Source organism: Echiichthys vipera (genome assembly GCF_963691815.1).
Source record: "Echiichthys vipera genome assembly, chromosome: 12".
Classification (NCBI taxonomy): domain Eukaryota; kingdom Metazoa; phylum Chordata; class Actinopteri; order Perciformes; family Trachinidae; genus Echiichthys; species Echiichthys vipera.
Window position 1 is genome coordinate 8,531,466 of NC_139837.1, and position 18,654 is coordinate 8,550,119.

Here is an 18,654-nt window from a genome sequence, read left to right on the forward strand (position 1 = left end):
TAAATAACTCATAGCATGCTGCCTGCATATTCCCAGCCAGATGTAGCTCAGAAGCAACCTCCGTGTGGTTCAGAAGTACCAGATTATCTATAATACATAATGAAAGTCAACCTTTATATTTTTTCGATGATAATCAGTGAGTTCTCTTGCCGGATTCGCTTGGGGAGAAAACAGACCAGCTGAAATGTATGTCTGTCTGTAATGTGTAGACTGGTCCTCTTTATTTAGCATTCATGTCAAGCTAATGTATAAAACAAATCCACCTTATTGTTCTTGAATTGCTATTGAAGTGTTTTATAAAGATTTGATAAAACCCAGAAATCTTCTTCCCATGAAATAAAAATAGAAGTACTATATGAGGCGAACTGTGGGTTTGGAGAATCCTTTGGCCCATCTACATTTCTTGGTTTTAAAATCTGGCCCAACTGAATTTGTAATTGAATAGCCCTGGCATATTGGTTCACTGTGGTCGTGTGCTTGAGGAGGGACCAAGCTGTGAATCTATTTTGGTTTGTTTTTATACACATTATTGAACGGTAGAGGTCAGCCTTGCAGCAAAAATGAGAAGAGAACATAACCAATTGAACACTACTCTGTGGTTAGCAGCAGCAGTGCAACACAAGAGCGGTGCAAGCGTGAGTACCTGTGCGAGTGAGGGAGCCGCTCTTGGCTGCAGCGGCGGCAGCAGACGGTTCGTTCCTCTGGGGCATGCCCTCTAACAGGTTGTGCAGACTCCGAAAGCTGCCTGTCAGATTACTCAGAAGGCTCTCCTTCCTGGGGCTGTCCTTGGCTGGCAGGCCTGCGCGGCACACATGGGCGGGTGAGTCCGCTGCTGTGTCACCGCTGGTGTAGCTCAGCGACTGGTATGGATGGGAACCCTAGGTATGACACATGGAGAAATTGTATTCATGCTGTTCCTGTGTTTTTTCATATTTCACAGATGGGTTGGATACATGGTGATGGCCACGATCCATTATGGAAATGGTCCAAAGTTGAGGTGATACTTTTCTTTTTGACAGAAGAGCTGAATAGCAGACCCTGAGTCGGTAAAAAACCAACACATTTAATGTGGCACAGAGAGGAAAATGTCAGCTATGATCCAACGGTGGAATTACCTTCACACCAGTCAGGACAGAACTATCTGCTGTGAAATGACACCTCCTGTTAAGTACCAAATAGTGTTTTTTTAGGGCTCCAACTAATAAGGACTTTTACTATTGATACATCTGCTAATTATTTAACTGATGAATAAATTAAGCCTCCGGTAGGCAATTTTTTTCATCAATGGACAAAAGTTCCATAATAATGTGTTCTGAGAGAAAAACTAGACTTCTGCACATCCTCCTGGCTCTTTTTTCAGGCTTTAGAAAATCTACCTGTGAGACTTTGGCCAATCACAGCTAATTTCACAGAAAGAACAACAACTGCCTGCACTGCAAAGCATAAAAAAAGACGTATTTAACAAAAGAAAAGATACCGACAGTATTTGCAGTAAAACACGTCAATATCTGTAAAGCATTGCAGAGATGGAGAGAAAGTGTTACTAATAGTTGAGCCTTCAGATAACTGTAGCCAACGGCTCACGTTGTGTTTATGTTTCTGTCTGTATAGAGCCTTGAATCAAAGTACATCATCTCTAGGGCTTTACAGCTCCACAAGTTTTAAGAAAACAGGACTGTAATTCTCATAAAACTGCTGCTGTATAAAAACAAATGGGGATCACAATCGGGATGACTAGGACTAGTAGAGGACCATTTTATTTTTGCCAATTTTGTACTGTTATAAAAGAAGAATATTCCCCAAACCAGAATATGTTATCTTTGTTTCTCTGATAGCTCGCTATGTAATCCTCCTTTGGAGAAAGTGAAAGAATACTTGCCAACACATCTCAGTTGCTGCAATGTATGTCCTTTCAAAAACTTGCTTGCATTGGCTGCGCTGGCAGATTTTTCATGTACTGTCAACCACTCATATTTTTCTGTGAAACTCTCTCTCAATGGACAAGTAAGCTGGATTTAGGACAATTGTTTACTTTTCTGGTTTACAAACAGTGTGGTACAGTACAGGTATGGAAATGTTTAGACCTGAAATCAATAAGTCAATTATTCAAATTAGTTGACCGACAGAATGGATTGTTGATCTTTGTCTCAATTGTTTGTCTATAAAGTGTCAGCAGATCAATCAATAACGGAAATCATGGTAGTTTGAGCTCTAGAAAGTGTATGAGCCTGCATACATTACATTTATTAAGTATATCAGCACAATATTATGTAACCAAATATGTATTTTCAACAGATTACTAGGACATAAAGACACTCAAACATGTACCTTTATCCTGAGTGCAGACTCGTTGTGTGCATGGGACTTGGACAGTTTCCTCATGATCTCCACTCCGCTGACGGGACCAGAGTTTGCTTCTTTCGGCGGAGGACGGCTGCATGCTCCCTCCAGCAACATGGTGTGTTCACTCACTGTGGCTTCGCAATAATGACATAAAATAAAACTCCTAGAAAAACCATACGACTGCTGCAAAAGTAAAGTCTGAACATTCATACTACATTGTGTTCGTCTAAATCTCCTTTCTGCTAACAAGTGAAAGCAGTCAATTTTGTACTTGTGCAAACACTGTGACGTACTGTAAAGGTTAGGAGTTTCACAGTCCATCTGTGGTTAACAGATGGGGGAGTCAAAATGGTATTAGCACACTGAAAGATGTAAGTTCCCACCTGCGTCAAATTCAAATTCAGCTCCGTCGGCGCTGGTGTCACTCTGCAGTGCAGCACCGTTGTCCAGGCCCAAGATCGTCTCACCCAGACTCTGCTGAGGCTCCTTGGGTTTAGCAAGCTGATTGGGCCTTATCAGACCAATAGCTTTGAAGCCCTGAGTTACCACTATAAATTTCATCCACTGTCTGGCCAAAGCCACCAGACCCTTCTTTAGAGTCACAAGGGCTGGAACCCCATCATTCTGGGATAGAAAAGGAGAAGAGGAAAGGACTGGATTAGTGCCACCAGTAAGGGATTAATTAAAATAGCACAGCTGAGCCAAGGCAGCCTAAGACCACTTAAAATAATTGCAGGTTATTTTTTTGTACACCTTAGTCCAAATGAGACCATATAGATTTTAGTAGTCATTTAACTAATTATAGTCAAGTTGGAGAGTTTCCTAAAATGTAGGTATTAGAAAATAAGAGATCCAGAGGCCACTTACCATGGTGGCCTCCTCTATGACAGAGTAGTCCGCCTGCTGCAGATAGCGGTGAAGTATATTACAAAGCATACAGGAGGGATTCTCATGCAGGTAGCGAGCTCGTTTGGTCACACGGTTGTACTTGCTACGGATGGGGATGTGGATACTCTTTTTCTGTTGAGGAACGAAAAACACATTATTTTTCTCATGCTGTCTGTCTGAATATACCTGTATTCACCCTCTATCTGAAACGCTCCGATTTAGCGCCTGTCTCTTTAATTTGTTTACTACAGATGTATTACTGACCTCAAGAGCTTCAGTCATGATGCAGCCCATAACGGCACACACGCGCAGTGTGCCCTCCATGTCCTGTTTGCGTAAAGAAGATTTGAGCTGGTCGATGGGAACCAACCAGGCTCCGATGGCAGGTGTGGCTGTGCTGAGCAGATTCAACTGCCTGTAAACACAGCAGACCACCTTATAATAACTACTCATCATATATCCTGACATACTGTATAGCGTTTTCGCCCGTTTCAGATAAAACACTGTTTGTCAGGAATTACCATGAAGTCAACAACTTCTACCATGTTTTATCTCATAAGTCGGTTAAGATTTGATTTCTGGACCTTTATCCTCAATTGCAGGCATAAGATACATGTTGCAGTTGGTGCAATTGGTTAAATGACTTCTAATAAAACTCAGCCACAGTACATACTCAGAATGTACCTGACCTGCACGGCTATCAGGTCTGCATGAGCATAAAAATTACAATGCAAATAGTTGGCAAGAACTTTCATAAAAACTCTTTCCAGCAGATAATATTGTACCTACGACACAATAACACTGACACACGCTCAACCAGAAGACAGTGACACGTGTTTTTTTTTTTTTTCTAAATGTGAATGAACATTTTTGTGACGAGATCCTTATCAGGTCATTGGAGTCGTACCTGGAGATGGCCTGCGAAGGTGAACGCACATTAGTGGGAGCAGCAAAACTGAACCAGATCTCTCTGATGGTCAGCTTCATGCTGCTGGAGTCAGGGGGCGGGGGCATGAGGGGGAGGTCTTTCTTCAGGTCATCTGACTCCACGCCTTCATCCTACAGAGCGCAAGAGAACTTGATTGAACTGGTGGATAGAGACTGGCTGGTGGGAATAGATTAACCGCTTTCCTCTGTGCCAGCCAAAACACATCACTGCTTTGCATTTACAGCTTTGATTTGCCATCATCTCGCTCTGATCAGGCTCAACTCGATTTTTGGAAAGGGAAGTTTTTGATACACATCTGAACCAGTCTTAATGAACTTATTTTGTGCGAGTAAGACAATTACTCAAATCTGAAGCAAAGACTGTCAGTGGTCAGTAATATCCGCAAAATAAAATTGTAGAAACACAGAAAATAAAGATAAATGAAGAAATCAGAGAGAATTATTTTGTCCTCACATAAGTGAAAGGTTTGGGGTCACCATCAGCAGAGCTAAAAAAGCTTTCATGCATTTGTGGACCTCAAGAAGATCAGATAAAAGACAGGAAGCTCAACTCTGCATCATGGCTTGATACTGCTTACAACCCAGTTGTTTCTTTTATCTAAGCAAAAAAGATGTGGGGCAGAGATGTTTTTTAGCCGGTCCACAGCAGCATTCTCAGCATTTCTCACCTGGTCATCGGAGTCAGAGTTTTCGTTGGCATCAGAGGCAGGGCTCATAGCATCAGGTGGCAGGTTGTCATCAGAGACATCGGTACTGTAACCACTGCCTGTCTGAGAGCCTGTCGAACCATTGGATTTTGACATACCCGTCTTCCCTCCAGTGTCTAAGCGTCCCATCACACCGAATGAATTGTAAAGAATGGCACCTGACTGACGGCCCCCTGCAACATAAAGCGTATTACAGTCACACATCTGTACACAAATGATATAGATCCCTCTTGATACAACTTTAATTTTCATATCCATAGGTGCAAATGTAAGTGATGACTCAATGTTTTTACCTTTGACTGTGAGGTTCTCGATGCCACATTCAAACATAATCCAGCCCCATTTCTCAAGAGACGTGGCGGAACGGCCGAGGTCCGCTGTGGTCTGAGCATCGGTTTCATCCACCATTGAAAACTCCTCCATTTCCTCCAGACCAAACAGCACTTTGGACTTCTCAAAAGGGATCGCTGTGATGGCACACGTGCCAATGTCTACGAAAGCAGAAGAAACAACGCTAATGCTAGAAAATGCCACACTATTATACACTTTACTGCAGTTAAAAAAGCAAAAAGGATTCAACAGAAAAGTGTTTGGTGAGGAAAAACAAAAATAAGCAATTTAAAATAACTTAATGGTGGTACAAAAAGTTTATTAACTGAACTGATTTCTTTGAATGCTTTTAAATCCAGGCTGAGAGCACTTGACACGACCTCCTTTACCTGTAACTGTTTTTTATAACTTTATTTGTTGTCTGTATATTGTAACCGTAACTTTTGCTGCCTCTTGGCCAGGACTTCTTGAAAAAGAGGTTTTTAATCTTGATGGGACTTTCCCAGTAAAATATAGGTTAAATTAAAAAAAAGGGTCTTAATACTTTTCTTTGGTACTGTAGGTCAAGTGAGTGAACTTCGGCACACTGTCTAGGGACAGCTCGTACAGTATATTAACAAAGTGGTTGAATATCATGTAAAAGGTCAGTGAACCACTTAAAAAAATCAGCACAAGAGATCAAACAGGGGCCGACCTGTGGAGTCGAGGCCTCGCAGCTGGCTGTGGATACGGTGGACGTTGAGCCTGGCTGCGATTTCTTTGCCTTTCTCGATGCCGGCGTTGGAGCGCAACGAGCCAGAGGACTGTGGCTGCATCTTGGTGGCTGAGGCGTACTTCTCCAACATGACTGATGGTCGGCCGTGTTCCAGGGTGTTGGCCGTCTCCTCTACAATACCCCTGAAAACAGTAGAAAGAAAATGTGTGTTTGTATTCGAACTTGGCTGCTACTTTGTTGATTTTGTACCCTAAACACTTTTGTTGTACAAAGCACACATCACTCATCAAGAATATAAATCTAAGTGAATCATTCCCACACTTCCCCAAAATTGCCACCCTACTGAATCGGTTCAGAGATAAACGACAGCATGACATCTAAATAACCACAACTGAATATGCCAGCGGGCATTTTAAGCATGTATTGGATGCATGTTTGCCCTGAGCATGAAAACTCTGAAAAGCTTAATCATTGTACACACAGACACACACACACACACACACACACAAACAAACAATGGCGTTACCTGTTCATTCTGAACTGGGTGGCGATCCTGTCGAAGCACAGCGCCACCAGAGACACATGTGTGACACACTTGCTGGAGCATGACGGTGAGCCCTCCTCTACAGAAGCCTGCAGGAGGCAAAGGTTCACCTGTAGCAGAAGAGAACAAAACAAAAAGTCAAGTTAGCCAAGCTGAACTAAACCCCACCGTGCTGTAGAACAACATTCTTCTAATAAATAACTTGCTAGTACATTGTTGTGAGGCTATTTTTTCAAATTGTTTTGGCTTTTCCTCTATATGAAGATATACAAAGGACAATAGAAAAATCTATACTGCAATAGTTACAAATGAGAACAAATGTATTATGTTCCCACTCAAACTTTTAGTGCAAACACACTTTAACTTCCCTTCAGCGAGATTAAAATAAGAAGAAGGTTTTGATTGTATATGCTTCATTCTATGGAGGTATTATTTAAACACCGCTGAGTGCATTTATTGTTGGAATGTTAAGTGATCTACAGCAATGCTCCTGATTCTGTGCTTGCTCTTGAACCTCTCTTGGTTCAGAGCACAGTTTGAGGAACACTGCTGGCTCCTCATTATTCCGGGTCAGGGGTCTTACCTTGGGGATGGAGACGTTGGCTTGGAGGCCCTTGATTTTCACATTATCTGGTTTGACGGACAGGTCTGTCTGGCCAGGGGTGATGTTGAGGGAGCCCGGGGTCGTGCCCTCTGTCTTGGACAACTTATGCTCCTGCTTGCCTGTTTGGCTCTGTGTAGATCCGGGGCCAAAAACAGTAGGGCATCAGACGTCGAGCAACAAAGCCACTTTTAAATAGGAAAGCTGACTTTTGCCAAATCTCAAAACATTTAGAATATCTGTACAACCATAATCTGCTTAAAACATTTAAAACGGACTTATTGCATGCTGTACACATGTGACACATTTTATACCATCACAGGGATTACAGTTTGATAGTTAGGATGTGTGTCAGCACTATCACTCTATCTCTCTGTTCTGTGCACTGTTGTACTTACAGATTCAGTGACTGTGGACTTGCTAATCTGATAGGCTTCATTGAGGACTTTCCCATGCAGGTCATCCAGAATGGCTGCAGGATGACGGATGCTGGCAAAGTGGACCATGGATTCGATGTACCTGTAACAGACCAAACAGACAGACAGCTGCAATAAAAAAACTAAAATGTCATCGGGAAATGAATACTTTGTTTTATTTAGTTACATGTACACAGCACCAGCCAAGAGTTAAGTGCATGTAAGACCACCCAAGCATTGTTATTCTTTGGCAAACTAAAGATTCAGACTGACAACCAAGAACAAGACCAGACTATGAAGCTCTGCCAGCTGAATTTTAGATACAAGATGCAGTGTGCATAGGGATTAAATTGGCTTTAGGTCAAATCTTAGCCTCAGGCTAAAAAAAACAAACCTTAAAGGTCCCACATCATGCCCGTATTCAGGTTCATACTTGTATTTTTGGATCCTACTAGAACAAACAAATAGTTTTTCTTCATACTGTCTGTCTGAACATACCTGTATTCACCCTATGTTTTACCATCTGTCTGTTTTGAAGAGGGTCTCCTCCAGAAAAAGCCCAGTCTGCTCTGATCGATCAGTGTTTCTGAGTCTCTCATTTGTACTCTTAGCATCTCTGCACCATAATTACAGCCATGGAATGACAGCACTATAGTGCCATTTTCTACATATATATAGTATAGTTCAGACATCATTGTCCTGATGGTTCATTTAAGGGCACAGTTTCTGAATACGACCTGTGTGCATTGCTCTATAAATTGAGCGTTTTGATACTTTCACAGTATTTAAGTAGCAACTCGACCGGCTTTATAATATCAAATTTTAAAAAAAAAAGACGTTTTTAAAATATGGGAACTAACGATGTGTCGTGTGAGGAAAAACTGCCAAAGGGAAATGTGGTCAATTAAGCAGCATGACAAGCAGCCTGAAAATAAACAATATTAAATCAGGACAAAGCAAGAGCTTAAACAACACTAAGAGATTTTTTTGTAAAAAACTACATCAAGTGTTACTACCTGTCCAGGGATTCAGCCACAAGGGGTGTGAGAACCACATTGATGGCTCCCTTCACCTCTACGATGGCAGTAGTCCTTGTTTGAGCTAAAGGCTGTTCCAGAGTCCAGTCATCTGTCGTTGTGTCCTCATCTGTGTTCTCCATGGCCCTCTTATCCAGTGGGGTATATGGTGTACTGTGGAGGAACAAAGAGACAATCTCTGAGCATGCATTATATATTAACAATAAAAAAAACACAGCATTGTCAGAGCAGGACAGTGTGACGCACACAGTACATTGGGTGCTGTTGAGTATACGGATATATACTGTATAAAAGCACACGTTCTTTAGTGGATAGGTTTTAATGTAAATATATAGGGTAAGGTAGGCAATAAAATGTGGCATAAATACCTGTTGTTCTCTCCCATCAGCTCAAGTCCTCTGTCATATAAAGAGCTTGCTGAGAGGCCCTGCTTTATCACCTGTAATGCAAAAGGAAACAATTTGAAAAGCCATTACCAAGAGAACATTCTCAAGTTTAATGATAGTATTAAATGCTGATGGCACACAATGGCTGTTATCTTTTATTCAAAGACCTTAAAGCTGGGAACAGAGAGCTGGTCAAAGGAGGCGCCGCTCTCCTCACTGGTGGGTGTGTCCAAATCTAAGGGGCGGTGCAGAGAAGACTTTGAAGTCCTCTTATTGGTGGGCTGCTTGACAGACCAATTTGAGACCTGGCAGAAGTGAAGTAAAGTGTGTTTATAAACAAGCGCAGCATAAACACAGTTTCAGCTCTCATAAATTCATACTATGGAGCAAAACTCACAAGCAGAGTTTGATTATGTCATGTTTAGATTGAAGGACCCTAGGATTTGCACATATATGGACTAACCATACCTGTATAAAAGAAGTGGATGTGGCCATTGTGATGTCACCCATTGGTTTATATACTACCGTTTAAAGCCCTGAGTTTGGCATTTCGGCTATCGCCAACTTGTTTTTTAAGACGTGAAAACACACTGTGAAAGGGTCAATGTTCTAAGAAAAAGAACTCAAAAACAAGTTCATGACTATTTAAATGTGCACAGAGCTGTGGATATTCATTGTTAGTCCTCAAATCCCAGTGGTAGTGGCTTGTTAATCACAAGGTAGCCACACCCTAAAGCATCCCCACCTTTATCAACTATTTTACTCTAAATGGGACCATAATTTACAAAATAAACATCCTACTGTAATAACGAACACAATAAACTAGCAGTTGAGACCATAAACTCATTATGTAAATGTTTACTACACAATAAACTAGCAGTTGAGACCATAAACTCATTATGTAAATGTTTACTGAGGTAATAAATCAAGTGAGAAGTAGGCTTATTTTCTCATAAGGGGTTTTTATATAGAAAATTCGCCACATCTGCGGCCAGGCAAAGGCTGCAATTTGACATCCTGTCTATGTGAAAGGGAAGCGTAATATTCCTTCTCTCCCAAAAGACGATTTTCTGGGATAGGCGTAAACATGTGACGTGATGTGAAGCACAAAATTGGGCGCACAGTGATGTACAACATACGGGGCAGAAGAAGTTAGCCCTGTGATCTGACAATTCACAACTTTATCTGCTGTGATGGTCAGCATTTCAAAGATTTCATAGGCTTCCAGTTGCTCATAACGACAGTCGTTATTTCGCTGTCTCTCACTTCTGTGAACAGCTGTTTCCTGCTTTTAAAACTCCTGGCTGTGGGTCGCACAACTGTTTGATCTGCCAATATGTGTAGGGTCGCCCCCTACTGGCCATTAGAAAGAACGAAGGTTCACTTCAATATTGGCTTCACTTTTCAGGCCCGGAGATTTTCGCTTAGAACTAACATGTGAGACTTTACCTGGTAGTGGGCAAGGTAGCTCTGATAGCACGCCATGACGTGGGGCTGGCGGGTTACAGGACCAGGTTCAGCCGTCTTCTCCGCCTCCACTGAGCTCTCCTCCTCCATGGCCAGGGCTGAGACGAAAGATGCCTGGGATGTGTGGCTGGGCAGGGGCTGGGACGGCAGCGGGGGCAGCATTGGGGGCATGGGCAGGGGACGTGGCTCAGTGATCAGCTCCCCATTGAGAACATAGGTGAGGGGTCCTTCAACACTGTGGTAGATGGAACTCCGGCTGTGGGATATTTACACATGGACATCAAAGGAATATATGAAGGTGTGGCTCAAGCTAGTTACAGCTAAAGAAATAAGGGTGTTTTGGTGGCAATTGGTCTTTTGTTGCATTTGAGATGCAAGCCCTAAAAATTCTATGAATGTTCATAATTTAGCTTTACATTTCCTTTACAGCTGCAATTATGTTAACATTGACAGCCAGAATCTACAATACCTCTTTTCTATGTATAGTTTTAGGTTCTTGAATTCAGCCATCCCACATTTACACAAGCTTGTGCCGGTTGAAACCTTCTACAAGACTAAATTGATTGTTTGTGTTTGTGCGGTGGCTGCATCAATCAAGAAGTGTGTTGAAATCAATGTGAGAACATTTTGGGGTAATCGAAAAGTGACGAGGTAGTTGCAGAGCAAGACTGAAATCCAATTTGCAAAACACACCAGCAGTAAGTGGCTGCCCATGGATCAAACATCTCATTTGCTACCACCCTTCCATATCACATCCATCCTTGAATGATCGAATCAAAGTAATAAATGAAATCTGCAACGTGTTTGGCTTCGGGGCAAGCTGTTTAACAATGAGATGCAAAACTTGTTGAGTATGAAACATAAAAAATGTCATAACACACAGTTAATGTATCCCTGTATTTTTTTCCAAAGATGCCAGTGTGATCACTCACTATTGTATTGTTTGAATATAGATTATATGTTTTTGTAAATTTGTCTTGAAATTGTAATTTTGTTCACAGTAACATCCCTGTAAGGGAAAAGACAAAATGGAGACACTAAGTGGAAAATCCAATTCCTGCATTCATCACACTCTTAAAATGTAAAGCATGAATCACAAACCCTTCAGAATGACCTCTATTACATTATTTACAAGAGTAACACTTCAAGCAATCGGGCGAAGTCAGAACTTGCTAGAGGGGTCATTAATTCATCTGCTCTTACAGATGAGAAACGAGAGACTCTTTGATGTCACTGTGAGCTGTCTAGACTCTACCATCACCTTAATCCCGCGCTTAGCTGTGTACTTGATCTGACCTTTACCCAGTCCCCTCTCAAATTTTCCAACCCTTTAACTTTGAGAACTTTCATGAGTTCCACTGAAGCTGACCTCAATTTGCACGTTATTCCATGCTCCGTTTTCTAAAGTACATTATCACTCAAGCTGACCTGTAGTTCTCCATGTGATACGGGGGCTGCTGTGGCGTCTGCATCTGCTGCCTCCTCTTCTTCTTCCGACCCGGATACGTCCCTGGACCCTCGTCTGCGCTGCTTATCGGCTCAAAGTCCTCGGCAGCAGAGAAGTAGGCCTCGCTGTCGGCCACGGACATGCTGGAGTCTGCGGAGCGGTACTGATGGAAGGTGTTGGAGTCCGCTGAGGGCGTGAAGGGAAAGGAGCCATAGCTTCTGCGCTGACGTGGTGAATCCAGGACGTTCTCATCGCTGCGGGAAACCTCGCTGCTGAACTGGACGCCTCCGGCAAGAACTGGTGGCGGCTTGTCGGTGAAGACGGCAGCTGACAGACTCTTGGTGCTGCCCAGTCGACCTGAGTGTACAGAAGACTGGCGCTTGAGAGGGGAGCAGAGTGGTGAGCGCACTGAGGAGCGGTCCTGGGAACTGTTGGGTGAGACAGGCGAGATCTCTGGGACATCCCCTAGGGTGCTGTTTAAAAAGAGGAGAAAATAACATTTGGTAGGTGTTACTGATTGAGTTCTAGTGGTTCATGATGTACATGCTTTGAAAGCTTACATTAAAAGTATTTTGATGATACTCACTCAGCAGGGCTTTTGCTGTTCATGGGGAACATTCGTTCCTCTGTGCTTGGTGAGGGAGTGTCCCTTTCTCCGGCCAGCAGGGGCAACGCGGCACTAGAAGAACTATTTTCTTCAGAGGAAGAGGCAGAGCTGTGTGAGCGTTGGGGAACCTGGAGACTGAGGAGTTGCTGACCACGCCTCTCAGGCAGCTCAGGAGGCAGGCAGGGCGAGTGTGTGCCCGTCTTCAGTCCAACAACTCTCCCTAAGAGAACATTTATTTATTTTTTCTATATCAGTATGTTATATACATATGCCCTGTGGATATATTCTATATTTTATAGGGAGTCAGTCACACTTCACTTAAGATTATCTATTAGGCAGGTAAGATAATGAGAAAAAACTCAATATAATATTAAAAAAACATGCAATGCTTCATTGCATGTTTTTTTAATATTAGATAAACAGAGAATTTGCTTGGGAAGCCACAAAAAACCCTCAAGCAACCCGGGGGACTCTCAGGAAATCTTTGCAAGTGCATACCATCAACTTTGGGCGTTTCCTTGGTAATAATCCACTCCCCCGGCTGTAGCAAAGACTGGCCATATGACATGTCTGAGTCGGTGCTGGAAGAAGAGAACGCAGAGGAGGAGGACGGCGTCAGCTCATCAAGCTTGAAGAAGTCCAGGCCCATGTTGGTACCTCCAAAGAACCTGCAGCCTCCGAGGCAGCCACAGCGGTTCCTGCTGCGCTTGTTGCGAATGCTAGCGTCTTCTGGCCAGAGGAACCAGAGTCTGAAGAGAGGAGGGAAAAAAGAGAAAGGTAATGAAAGTGAGGTTGCTGTATGTACTGTATGTAGGATGTAGTCCAGTCTTGCGGACACACCAGGCATCGTTAGATAAAATGTTGCATTGGTCTCATTTTCTTAGTCAACATCTGATAATCACTTATTACTGTCTTCTTTGTTCTGTTAAGTTTCCAGGACTTGGTTCTGCAATGGATATAACCATAGATCATATAAAGATGGACAACATGACAGCTCCATCAAAGTGAAGCCAAAACATCTTGATCTCCTCTGGTGGCTGCAGTATTGATCATAAATCCCGGCCCCTTCATGTTAGCGGATGGAACATGGGCCAAACTAAGAAATCCAAGTACTGTTGATTTCTGTCATTTTAGGTTGTTCTAATTACGCAGATGTTAGTTCAAGTGTTCATATTTTTGATAGGTTTGGTTTTAATTAGTTATTCAAACAGCCCCCTTGAATAAAACGGGATGTGTCAAGTTAAGATTGATGGCTGTGATTGAGCAGGTGTATGAGCCAGACTTCAACACCGTGGCTCCACCACCCGATCGACACTGCAGAGACTCTGGTTCCAAAACTACAAGATGGCAGCGAACGTTTCCAGGATATTTTGGCTTCATTTTTGTTCAGTGGGATGAAGTGGAGAAGCTTCATCCATCATACAGTCCATGGCACACACTCATAGTCATAAATGTACAGTTCAAACCTACTTCATCATTTTTTTCACAACTGACATACGGTGTATTTAGCTAAAGTAACATGAAACATCATGTCCAATTACAAGCTAGGCAAGAACATCTGTACTGATAATGGCTCCCTGGCGACCTTTTATGAGATCGTGAATTATGTTGAATTCATTATCACAGCCTACTAGCTAATTATCACATATCATGAGCTGTCAGACCTACTTTACATTATGAGCTGAACATCTTATGACTGTATCAGTGACTCATTATACAGAGGTGTGATACAGCCAATGAGTCATTTCTACATTGAAAAGAAGTTTTAGCACTGACTTTTTTTTATCTGCATTAACATTGCCAGTGGCCCTTGATTTAAGTACTTCACAAATAAAATAAAAGGTGAACAATTGTAGCCAATGATATAAATAAGAAATCCCACAGTGCTAAGAAGTTGCTCTGAGGTAGCTGAGGGATTAATGGAGGAAACCTTTTCCTCCCTCCTAAACACACAATATGAGAAGTACATAAAAAAGTAAATAACCCATGACAGTATGTATTTTCTACCTTTTGGTCTGTGAATCGTGTAGCTCCAGAAAATGCCTCTGGACTTCACATTTGGCTGGGTGGTCAGCAGCCAGAGCAATGTCCGCTGTGATGAGGTTCAGGTTGACTGAACCCGCCTCCAGCCAGACGGAGCGTCGCAGCAAAGGGGGCTGACCGAGACCTAATGGCTGACCCAGACCTTGACCCTGTCCGGACGGCTGCAGCCTTGTCGCCTCGCAGTGCTGCTGCTGCTCAATGTACTGTCGGATGTTTACGTCCTGCACAACAGCGCTGATGCCTTCTCCCACTGCCTGGTTGTGCAGGTTGCAGTTGGCTACGCGGATGATAGCCGTCTAGGGAGGAAGGAAGAAAGGAAAACTCTTTTCACACACCAAACATCTAACAGCATATTCAAAAATGGTATGGCTGTTAAATGTCTTCAGTTAAGAAAATAGTTGGTGCTAGGGCTGCTCAATTTTGGCAAAAACTATTATCATGATTATTTTGGTCAATATTAGGGTTCACACTATATTTAACACGATTACTCACTTATTTGACAAAAAAAACATGACTGAACTAAACTAACTTGACTAAACTTAGAAAAAAACTTGAAAATAAATTATAATAAAAAAAAACTAGATAGGAAGATTAGGACCCACTCGAAAATTAGATGATTCATCTCAAGGGGCTATCCTGATTAGATCAACTCTAAATAGAAAAAAATATATACGCTTCTTCCTACTCCCTTTTGAGCATGTAATATATATATTTTGTGGTTTATTAATGTTCTTATCCATCAGAATTTGTATATTGAGTTTTCTACTGACTATGTGTACAGTTTTTTATGTTATTGTTTTTCATTTTTTTACGTTTCAAATATATGAAATAAACACAAAACACAGATTTAAATAAATAAGACCAACTATGGTATAACATTAGTGCACATAAGGTAGTTCCACAATCTATTGTTGAATATATATGTTGAAAAATTAAAAACAAATTATATCAAACAAATTACATCAAATATTTTGTAGTGTACTTAAAAAAACATACAAAAAAAAACTAAACATTTACTCAACTCTTCAGCAAACTATAGTCAACATATTTGAGTCAGTATCTCAGGGGAAACAGGCAAAAGCCAAAAACTGTAACGGAAAATAAAATTTGATTAATTGCTCCAACCTTAGTTGGTGCTAATTACCTTGATGTTGGCAGCACAGCCATGCTCCACAACGAAGAGGTCAACTCCATCCATGGCCAGTCGGGTCATGGTGTACTTCAGCTCCTCTGATGTGCGACAGTGACCCGGCAGGCAGCTCATCTGAAAAACAAGAAGCATTAAGTACCAGAAACTTTTCAATGGTAACAAGGAAGCTACCTTCAGTTTAGGGACTTTGCATTGCATACTGCTACGTAGCCTGTAGCCACAGCTGCTCGGTTGTCAGAAACTAATGAGGGCTCTCGGGCAGAGTTTTTAAAAATATCCTTGTTAGTGTTTTTCTACAAACAAAACATTTTGTGAAACAGAGATGTTTTCTCTAAAAGTGTTCTTCAGAGGAAGCGTCATTTCATTCATCACGGTGTTGTGTATGTGTGCCGTGTATGGCTGCTGTGAGTACATCAATAGTTCTGTGTTAGAGGCTCTTGTTACAGGCAGTTTCTCCAGTGTGCTTTCTGAGTCATGCATCGTTAGTCAAAAGGTCCACAGCTTTCTCTTTTTATTATCTGACGTCATTTGCACATTTCCCTTTAAACTGGACGGTTCTGAACAACATTCAAATCTCGCGGAAAATAGCCTCCAGCCATAATGAGCGAATTCAGTAGCTTCTAGCGTGATATTCTGACGCACAGGGCTGCTAACTAGTTTGAACCAGTGCTAGACAACTACAGCAGATAAAGAGAACATATGAGAAATGAGGCTCAGACTGTGCAGAGTGTCTTCATATACTGCCTGTGTATACCTTGGCATCGCAGATGCGGCGGTCGACGCCATGCTGGCAGATGACAGAGGGCTTGGGTTGTTCTAGCTGGAACTCTCTGGACACCCCGTGGAAAAGAAAATTCTCACCCCACTCTATCATACTGGCCACCTAATAATCACAAACATACACGGGCACATTATTACCTCAAAAACAATCAATTAATGCAATTACTACTAGGGCAAATGCACAGAATAAATAAAAAACAAGAGTCAAACAAACACAGTTGTTGTGGGGGTGGACAAAGCAAAGGAAAACACGTTTGGAAAAATACTTTACCACAGGCTCACACACTCCCACTCATCTGACCCAAAGATGCATGATGTAATAGTGATCTAAGGTTGCATTCCTTTCACATTCAAAATCTCTTTTTTACGTAAGCCAATCAACCACACACACACACCTGTGGAACAGTGACCCTGCCGGTGAGCCCCCCAGCTTGCATGTCGATGAGCCAGGCATACTCCAGCGTGTCGGTGCCCAGGGGGAGACCCTGAGCAGAGAACATGGCGTGGGCCCTCATCTGCAGACCAGACAGACTCAGGTGGCCGTCCCTCAACACCCCGTCTGCTGTGGGACGCTGTTGGTGAGAGAGCGGATTTACACGCAAACATTTGTTTAATCTTACACCACCTTTACCATGTGGGTAAACCCACAGAAACAGAGCATGGCAATCTACAGCTAAAGTGAAGTCTATTATGCTATATCCCCGTACATGCCATGAAAAAAGAGCTTGTTATCTCACTGGAGGAGAGAGGTGCAGACGAGTTTTACATTATGCAACTTTAACCTGCAAGTTTACTGAGTGACGCCTTCAGTTACCAGATTAAAGAGTGTGTATTGTTTTCACACATGACATGTGCCGCATAGTTTGACAGCACTGGATTACACTCTCACTATGCTCCCCTTTTTCAATTAAAAGATGAATGTAGGGGTCACTTCCACGCCGAGTTACATTTTTTTTGTGCTTCACACTGGACACAAATACATATTTTATGAAGCAATTTCATCTACATAAAATGTAAAACCAAGGCAATGACTGCACAATATGGAGCAAAAATGAGCAGCATGTCACATCAGACACACATGTAGTTGTGTCTCTGACCTGGTAGTTGTCACTGATGAAGATGTGAATGGGAGACAGGAGCAGCTGAAGCATTGTCTCCTTGTAACCCTTTTTCATCTCAAAACACAGCCGCTCCAAGAAGCCGGATGGACCTTCGGGACCCTCGCTGCTGCAGTGCTGAAAGAAAATATGTGCATCAACTTTTTTTCGTTACATTAGGAACTCAACTCAAAAGGCTAAGCTGTCAGGATTACACAGACAAAAAACAAACAAATTCCTTGCAAGCCATGAAACAAATGAGGGTAAATAAAGTGGACTTGTGTGTGTATCTATACACTTAACTTGAATGTTCACAATTTATTATCCATTTCTTTTTCTCATAGCATCATCATTATTTATAGATTACCAACAGTATCTTGATATTTTTCATCTGTTTCTATACATTTACATTTATTTTCTTTCCACGTGTCTACTGCTCCATGTCTCACATGCATTATTATATCAGTGCACATTTCCATCATCTTTATTTCGTACTGTAGTGATGGAAAAGATTCAGAATATTTGATGGTAGCTATACTTCTACACTGCTCTATCTCTGTCACTCTCGTCAAACCATTAAAGCGAATCATCAGTTTTACCATTGGCAGTCGCCCGTGGACTTTGTAGAGGTTGATGAGCACCGTAATGTCCCAGGGGCGCAGGTCCAGGGGATGGATGTTTGACTTGTCCTGCTGCTCGCTGTCCTCCATTCCCAGAGGAGACCAGCCGAGGCCCGAGGAGGTGGAGGTGGACAAAACAGGGCTGGATACCGCCTCCTCAAAGTCTGTGTACATGTCATCCTCACCAAAATAGTTTTCCTGTGGGAACAGATTAAAGGAAGGTTAGAGGAGCAGTTAAATAAATTACAGACTTCTAATTATTCACCACTCCAATTATTTCCTGGTGCTTTCATTATTACCCATAATCGGCACTGAGCATCCACACCACTACACTGGATTACTGATTACACTGAGCACAAAACACACAGACATGTTGTGGGAATATCCCCGAAAATGTCGACAGCGGATACTGCTGATCACTCATGTTAAATGTTCTCTATGTCAGAGTTTATTCGGCAAAGGTCATTCATTGGATCCACTCCCTTTAACAAAGGTTGAAACCAGCTCGAGCGAGCGGAAAAACTTTTT

The 18,654-nt window shown here is 42.2% G+C and overlaps 1 protein-coding gene across 5 annotated transcripts in view; it reads right to left on the minus strand.

The window, feature by feature from the left end:
* kiaa1109 (KIAA1109) overlaps positions 1–18,654 on the minus strand; it is an 84,816-nt gene that overhangs the window by 47,372 nt on the left and 18,790 nt on the right. For 4 of the 5 annotated variants that reach the window (XM_083924406.1, XM_083924407.1, XM_083924404.1 and 1 more), the window contains exons 20-44: positions 18,106–18,324; positions 17,507–17,644; positions 16,805–16,981; positions 16,384–16,512; positions 15,624–15,743; positions 14,444–14,775; positions 12,935–13,185; positions 12,416–12,656; positions 11,811–12,302; positions 10,365–10,638; positions 9,083–9,220; positions 8,898–8,968; positions 8,509–8,682; positions 7,475–7,595; positions 7,059–7,208; positions 6,458–6,585; positions 5,911–6,113; positions 5,180–5,377; positions 4,848–5,059; positions 4,139–4,290; positions 3,496–3,646; positions 3,211–3,363; positions 2,727–2,967; positions 2,329–2,477; positions 644–878 (exon numbers count right to left, since the gene is read on the minus strand). In XM_083924406.1, the coding sequence (XP_083780532.1) occupies positions 644–878; positions 2,329–2,477; positions 2,727–2,967; positions 3,211–3,363; positions 3,496–3,646; positions 4,139–4,290; positions 4,848–5,059; positions 5,180–5,377; positions 5,911–6,113; positions 6,458–6,585; positions 7,059–7,208; positions 7,475–7,595; positions 8,509–8,682; positions 8,898–8,968; positions 9,083–9,220; positions 10,365–10,638; positions 11,811–12,302; positions 12,416–12,656; positions 12,935–13,185; positions 14,444–14,775; positions 15,624–15,743; positions 16,384–16,512; positions 16,805–16,981; positions 17,507–17,644; positions 18,106–18,324 (4,849 nt within the window). The remainder of the gene's footprint in view (positions 1–643; positions 879–2,328; positions 2,478–2,726; positions 2,968–3,210; positions 3,364–3,495; positions 3,647–4,138; positions 4,291–4,847; positions 5,060–5,179; positions 5,378–5,910; positions 6,114–6,457; positions 6,586–7,058; positions 7,209–7,474; positions 7,596–8,508; positions 8,683–8,897; positions 8,969–9,082; positions 9,221–10,364; positions 10,639–11,810; positions 12,303–12,415; positions 12,657–12,934; positions 13,186–14,443; positions 14,776–15,623; positions 15,744–16,383; positions 16,513–16,804; positions 16,982–17,506; positions 17,645–18,105; positions 18,325–18,654) is intronic. The other variant, XM_083924405.1, reaches the window with a different exon arrangement.